Consider the following 7,517-nt stretch of genomic DNA (forward strand, 5'->3'; position numbering starts at 1 on the left):
AAAGGAGGAGCGGGGCCCTACAGCAGGGCTGGTAGAAGCCTCCTGGGTCCCTTTGACCCCAAAGTACCGCCGGTGCCCCCCGCCTAGCCCGGGACAAGCAGCCGGGACGAGCAGAGCCCCTCACACCCCGCGGGGCCCCCAGAGCCCTCTCAGCGCTACCCGAGCCCGCACCCCCACACAAAATGGCGGCGGACACGTGCGGCCTCACGGGAGTTGTAGTCCGAGGCGGGCTGGCGGCGCAGCGGGGCGGGGCGAGCTGGGACTACAACTCCCGGCATGCCCCGGGGCGGGGCTGAGCGCGGCCGTGAGGCGGGTGAGGGGAGCCTGAGGGGGACGGGTGTGAGGAGGGAAGGAGGAGAGGTTGTGGGGGCTGTGGGGCGTCCTGGCGGCTCCGGATCCCCGTGTGGTGAGCCCTGTGAGGAGGGGGACACCCGATTTGCACCCATTTTGGGGTTTGGTGGCAGTGAGGTGCAAGCTGGGCGCTGGAATTGATGAGAAACTCCCACCCCAGGTCCTGGTCATCAGGCGTCCGGGCTGGGGAACGGTCGTATAATGTTGTTTTAATAAATTCCTGGCTTTGTTTCTGAATTGGAACATGACGACCAAGAAGACGTGATAGAAATGCTCAAGGTTTATTAAAGCCTTTGGAAAAAATAGAGAAGTGAGCCCTTGCTGCCCTTCAGGGGATGCTCCTATTGCATGCCAACAAATTGCTTTTACGTTTTTGCAGCTAAATGGACTATAAGAAAATCACGGATGAAATCTCAGAAAAAATCTTATCGTACAGCCAGGATACTTCAGGATGGAGGGTGATAAAAGTTTCGGTAAGTGAATACCAGTTAATACTTCTAATGAAGTTATCCGTATTAAATACGTTTTGTTGCAGAAAGCGTTTAAAACATTGTTTTGCTTTAAAACCTAGCGACTGGTGAAAGGTAGCGCACTAACTTCTTATTTTCTTTTTCTCATTTTGAGAAAAATGTTACAGTTTCTTCCAAGCCTTCCAAAGAGTATGCGGGAAATATGTAAGTATTTGCGTTTTGTTTGTCGTTGTAACGAACGCCAACATCTGTCCCGAGCGGTGACACCCAAGATCTAAATGGAAAAAGTAATCGTGTGCTGTCCCTCAGGGATGTGTTTGGTCTTGTTAACTGCAGAGATTTTGCACTGTAGTTGCCCAGAGTCAGCAGTAGTTCTGGAATAGGAGAGATGCATTTCCCAAACAATTATAAATGTGCTATGAAAATTAAATATTCCACGTAAGTTATTAATGTGGAGTAAGTAGATACCTTTTAGCCTGAAGTTGGAAGCTGTTCCTGGTGGAATATCCTGTTTGTGCCATTACAGCTGTCAACAGGAGTTCCCTTTTCACATCTTCACACTTGCGAAATGACCGATACTTACACATGTAAACACACTCAAGCTCTCACTCTACTTTACCTGTGCCTTTTTCTTCCTGGCACCTGAAACTGAGTTTGCTGTAGTGGGAAGAAGGGGATCTTTTAGTCTCTGAAGCTGCAGCAGCATCTGTCCACTCTTCTTTTGAGCTATGAACTCTGTGCTGTTGTTGAGCTGGATTTTGCCCAGAGGGTGGAATTAGGGGAGGTAGAGTAGTAACCTGATCATACAACTTGCTGACGCTGACTGTTCTTTTTTACATTCATCCTTTCTGCTTCCTTACCCCTCTCCAAGCTCTGCAGTCCTTCTCATTTATGCTGGCTGTGGCACGCAACTGGTGGCTGAGACAGATCACTGAAACAGGGAGAAATCTCACTGAAGAGAAGCATGCGAAAGGGGAGTAAAAGGACACTTACGGTGTGTCCTTAGCTTTTTTTTTTTTAATGCCTAATGGGTATTAAATTATATTAAATGTCAGTCTAGACAAAGAAGCAGTAGAGACAATACGCATCTGATTATTTAAATTTGTAAATTCTCAGTAAGATGAGATGTTTCTGATGAGTGGCACTCCAAATCCAAAAATCGTGCTTGGTTTTCTGATTCCTTCTGAAGCACGGAAGGTATTCACTAGAGAATGCGACGCTGTATTAATGATATTACAAAAGAATTCCATTATAGTATTATAATGGAAAGTAATATGCCATTAGAATACGTTCAGAGTATTATTATCTTAATAAGAATTTGAATAGCGCGGATGTGGCATTGTTCTCGTGTTTCAGATCTTATTCCCGTGCAGGTGGGTGTGAAGGACTTAGAATATGGTAGCTTGGGAACTCATAAGGATGCGCCTGACTTGTGTCTTTTGGGTGAAAAAGGCATCCTGCGGTCCCCATCAGGCACATAGGCAGTCAGGAGAAGCAAATATCTTTGTCACATTAACAAGCTGCATTGATCCCTGGCATGTCTTTTAGGAAGGATATATACCAGCTCATTTTGGAAGCAAAAATACAGCTGTTCCCCTTTCCAGTGTGACATTCCACACTTATTAACCACGTATCACAAATGCCAGTTCCTTTTCAAAGTGGCAGGAGTAGGAAGAGTTTGCTTTACTTGCTAAGAGAAGGCAGCATCAAAGCTGGTAGAGAAAACACAGATTCTTGCTTCACGTGGGTGAAATATTTCCAGCAGAGTTCAGGGTAGCATGGGGTCTCTCTTGATGTTTTGTCTCCTAAGCAAACTTTGTGGTTGTTCAATTAACAACTACAGAGTTTAGGACAGAAAACTTCACAGGATGCAGGTGAGAGTTGCTTAGGATGCTGATAAACATAAATCCATGGCAGCTACGAAAATAAAGGGTGTATTCAAATATTAATATGATTTTAACTGGCCCTGCCATGGTTTACATTCCCTGTTTTTGAGCAGACATTAAAATGTTTTCCACCACCCTCAGAGCTGTTGTAGGTAGCAGAGAGGCAAGTTCCTGCAGCAGTCCCTCACACCCACGCTGCCACTTCACCAAGTGGTGATGAAATAGCTGTTTGCTCTTTTTCTCTTCCAGTCCTGTATTGTCAGGGGCTGCAAATCTGATACCGCGTTTCTTAACCTCTTTGTGAGCAGAATCCTTTCAGCTCGTTTGTGCAGCATCCTTAACCTTTGTGTTCGATTGCTGTAAGTGATTAGTGCAGTGATTCAGTTTCCCAGAAACCAGGTGTGTGAACTACCCGTGCTAGTGAGCATTTCCCAGCATGAGAGGAGTTTCCTATTTCCTTGTAAGAGGCCGCTCTTCCCTGCTCTGAACTTTCCCTTGGATTTCCCAGAGTATTAGGAACAAAAGCTGGAGAAACACCAGCGTACTGGTTCAAAAGTAGTGAGATTTGCAGTATCAAAAAGGTTTGAAAGTATTTACGTAGAAAAATATGAATTAATAGATAAATTACATACATTTAAATTAACACATTTTTATCTAATAGCTGACAATAAATGATTGATTTAAGATGTGTGACATTAAGAATGTGATGGTCTCAAAAATCAGCCACGAAATCATAATTTTTATTACTGCTTGCATTTTAAGCCATCAAGTGCAATCACGTTTGTTGTCTTTCCCCTCATTATAGGCTGGTGTTCCCACCTTCTAGCTGTTTCTTATTGTGTAACTTATTTTCTTAATAAATGTGAATTTAAAAATCTGGTTTTGTTCTGTTTTTGTTTGTTTTTACAAAATGTAGATACCGTGGAGAAGGGATAATTGAGGAAGTCCCTAGTAAAATTATCCCTTTCATGTATCTTCCTGAATATCGAAACAAATGGGACAAAGCACTAAAATCTTACAGTCTGTTAGAAAGCGTTGACCAGGTAATGCAATTGTTTAAAATACAGTTTTTAACTATTTTTGCCTGAATTGTGGTGACTAAAGAGATCTCCGTTGGGATGAAGAAAGCTCTTCATCTTGGGAAGGGGTATAAAATGGGGGTTTTAAAAGGAAGGTTACAGTTGCTTACATGCTGCTAGAGGAAGGATGAATGAAATCACACCAGGGAATCTGCAAATCAAAGCCTTAATAATATGGAAATTATCACAAGACATGTCTGGGATTTGACTGGGTGCTGTGCTCATGTGGGCACACGAGACAAGGACAGGATGAAGGCGTAAGTGATGCTGTACTAGGTATTCTAGCTCCAGATACTAAACGTGCATGTTCTGAGTTTCTCACGCAGCAATTTTACTGCTCAGATTCAAGCCTCGAGGACTGGCAGCAAATCCCCACCTCCTCTTCCTGGCCGATCCCTTTTGTGGCTGTGGTGTTAGTTCAGCATTAACCAGACAGAACTTACCCTAACACATAGGAATACGTTTTTGCCACCCTCTCATTATTCATGTAATGCTTGTCCATCAAATAAAGCTTAGCTTTTTACATACTAATACACAAAAAATTCCCTGTACTCACTTGTAGGACACTGGTATCTACCACAGCGTAACGCACAGCTATGGCATGGGCCTGATTTCCTCGCGAGATTTTGTCGACCTGCTGCATGTCAAAGCTTATCCTGGTGGCATCCTTACAACTAACTGTGAGTTCTGTGTAATTACTGCGTGCTTATTTATTTCGGAAAACCTCGTGAATTTCTTTAGGATCAGTTCTGCAGTCTAATCAGAGGATATAGACTCCTTGCATGTGGTCTGATTGATAACAGTTCCCTCTGGTTTGTTCCAAAACTGTTTCTTTAACACTGAAACTATAATTCATAGAACATCCTGAGCTGGAATAGACCAAGGAGGATCATCCAGTCCACCTTCTGACTCTGCACAGAGTTAAACCATTTAGCATATAGCTAAGGGTGTTGAGCACCTGAGCACCCTCTCAGCGAGGAGCTGTTTCCTGATCTGGAAGTCCAGTCTGGATTTCCCCTGGTGCAGCTTTCAGCTGTTTCCTTGCGGTCACCGGAGAGCTCAGCACCACCCTCTCTGCTCCCCGCTCACGAGGAAGCTGTGGCTGGTGATGAGATCACCTCAGCTGCTCCTCCCAACTCCTCCTCACATGCCCTCTAGTCCTTTCACTGTCTCTGTTGCCCTCGTGCCCTAAAAAAAATAAAATAAATAAACAGTAGCACTAACAAGAAATTTAGAATTTATTTCAATATAGAAGGTCATTTTTTGTTAAATAAACTCTTCTTTATACTTTGGGGTCTTCCTGGGCTTCTACTAGGGACTTCTCAGAGTGAACTTTGCTAATTTGGTCTGTAGTTGATTGTATACATACACAAAATGTAAAATGATTAATTTCACATGATAAACAAGGAAATCAGCTCACTGCTATTTCTGCGCTGGGTTTTTCCTTTGCGGGGGTCTTAGGACATGGCAGAAAATGCCCTTATTCACCTTAGATCTTTACCGACCTACCACTATTTTTCAAGCCATGTCACAACGCTTTATTACGCAAAATTAATGGGGAGCTAAACAAAACAACCCCTCCTAACTACTGCTCTAAACAAAACCACCCCTCCCAATTACTACTGTCCATGTACGCAGCAAACAGTTTCCTCGTCTTCTTTGCGACTGCATTAACTAATGAGAGACAGCTGCTACCAAACTGACTGCTTTGTCCTGAACTAAACCACAATTCAACACTTGAGGATGTGTAATCACGTCCCGAGGATAAAAAACTGCTGGGTATGCTTGCCCAAACATCCACAGAGATTTCGGTTTATGTTGAAATATTTGATGTCCTTTAGATATCTCGCTTACAGAATAAAATGATTGAACACATCAGGGAGCATATTGTGAGATCTTTTACTATCCCACACAGGTTGGCGTTGCTGTTTTCCAAAGTTATTTTTGAGTTTTATGATTCACATGTATAAAAATAGGTTAATTTCACCTTTTTTTTTTTTTTTTTTTTTTTTGTGTGTGTGGCAACTTGTAGCCATCAGCGTGGAATATTCCAGCTGCCCTCCAACTCCCTCTTGTGTCCGAGGCCGTAACAATCCCTGTGGGTACGTGTGTTCTCCCTTGCCTGAGTAAGTATTTCAGTGGCCTCTTCAGTTACTCACTTGTCCTCTCTATACCAAGCTTAAATCTGCTGAACCCAAACAGCTTTTTATTATTATTATTATTATTATTTAGACAGTTTTATTTAGGGCAAACTTTTAGATTTTTGTGCAGATCAATCTTCTGAAACAACTGAGGGAACCTTGTTAGACTCAACAGCTGAATTTAATCTTCTAGGACCATTTGTATACCGTTCATTTTATATATGAGTAATTTCAGCAGAGATTGTGAACACTTGTAATCATTTGCACAGCTCAGTAAGTTTCAAAGCAGCAGTAACAACTGTTAACTGAAGGATTTTGCTCCTTTCATCGCAGGAATCCAGAGCACTCTAAGCTAGTTGTATTTATTCAGCCAGAACTCGGAGGAATGCTTCCCTGCTCCGTGGTGGAGACAGCGTTACCTACGACTCTCGTAAACTTAATCACTGAAACAAGGGCTGGACTGAAAAGCTTTAAAGACCGTAATTAAACATAAGTGGAGAATAATATGGGCTTAAGTCACGTGCGTTTTTTACTTCAATTCGTATTTAAAATGGAAGATGAAGTTTATTTTAATGGTGTATGTGGAAATGTGTAAAGCTCGACTTCTCTGTTAACGTAGTGAATGCTTTTGGGGAATGATGCAAGAACCTACCCCGAAGTGCCCTCAAAGCACAGGATGTAGCTTTCACTGTTATCAGGTGATGTCTTGTAATATTTTTGCACTATGTATGCGGTCACATGAGGACTTGGTGATGCAAATTATAAATGTTAAAATGCAGTAGTCAAATATTTTGCTATGGCTTTAAAACACTTTGATAAGTTCTTACCTCAATTATGCACTCCTGACTGAAACAAGCGAAGATCTTGTGTACTAGAGACTTTAAACATGTTTATTAAGTGTGTGAGTGTAATTAAAAACTGTATCACTGGTTTGCAAAATTAAATATTTGAAGGAAAGACTGGTGAATATGATTATACAGCATCTCATTAAAAGCTGCTCTTTATACTCACTCAGATTGTCTGTCATCTTCTGAATCCTGAGCTCCAAAACCCACCGTGAGTTTTTGTACGCTGCCTGAAGTCCGGGAATGAGCTGGTTTCTTTGGAAGCAGCATTTCCCATTGCTCCTGTAGATTTTCCAGTACTTCTAGATAAGCTTAAATGGCAGGAAAGGGTGGCAGCTAGGACAAGAGCAATTTCTTTTACAAATCACAGAAGCAGCGGTGCAAATTAAAAGAAGAGAGCGAACGCGGCTTTCATCTTCACTGCTTGGTCTCCTCCTGAGTTGTTAGAAAAAAATTAATAGCGTGCATAATATAAATCACTGAGAAATTAAATTCAAAATTTCTTCCTCTGGTCAGCGTGTTAAGGTATTGATAGTGAATATTAAAATAAGTTAGCTTAAAAGTAATTTTTGAGGACAATTTGAGATTCATCGTATAAATGAAGAGAGAAGAAAAATAAGACTAATTACTGCTTAAGCAGTCAGCAGCAGGTTTTATGTCAAAATACATTTTTAATCTTCACAGTAACTAACCTAAAGTGCCTTCCAGTGCTGAATCCTGCAGCGTTACTGTTATGAAAAATGTT

At 42.0% G+C, this 7,517-nt stretch overlaps 1 protein-coding gene across 2 annotated transcripts; it reads left to right on the top strand.

The window, feature by feature from the left end:
- Positions 1-336: 336 nt before the first annotated feature.
- LOC309889992 (stAR-related lipid transfer protein 6-like) lies at positions 337-6,429 on the top strand. 2 transcript variants are annotated; one of them, XM_082783310.1, is made up of 7 exons: positions 337-406; positions 731-824; positions 976-1,025; positions 3,624-3,750; positions 4,349-4,466; positions 5,819-5,912; positions 6,261-6,429. In XM_082783310.1, exons 2-7 carry the CDS (start codon positions 735-737, stop codon positions 6,412-6,414), a joined length of 633 nt encoding a protein of 210 aa, XP_082639436.1. In that variant the 5' UTR covers positions 337-406; positions 731-734; the 3' UTR covers positions 6,415-6,429. The 2 variants fall into 2 exon arrangements, with proteins under 2 accessions (XP_082639436.1, XP_082639437.1); XM_082783311.1 differs by lacking the exon at positions 337-406 and adding an exon at positions 439-661.
- Positions 6,430-7,517: the final 1,088 nt, after the last annotated feature.

Source organism: Aythya marila, assembly GCF_965140915.1.
Source record: "Aythya marila genome assembly, chromosome: Z".
Lineage (NCBI taxonomy): Eukaryota > Metazoa > Chordata > Aves > Anseriformes > Anatidae > Aythya > Aythya marila.

What these genes read in the sequence shown, in the direction of transcription:
- LOC309889992 (XM_082783310.1), top strand. Translation starts at nt 735, where the DNA reads ATGGACTATAAGAAAATCACGGATGAAATCTCAGAAAAAATCTTATCG. An exon ending in GGAGGGTGATAAAAGTTTCG is followed by an intron (nt 825 to 975) that starts GTAAGTGAATAC and finishes TCTCATTTTGAG; the next exon opens with AAAAATGTTACAGTTTCTTC. An exon ending in TGGCATCCTTACAACTAACT is followed by an intron (nt 4,467 to 5,818) that starts GTGAGTTCTGTG and finishes GGCAACTTGTAG; the next exon opens with CCATCAGCGTGGAATATTCC.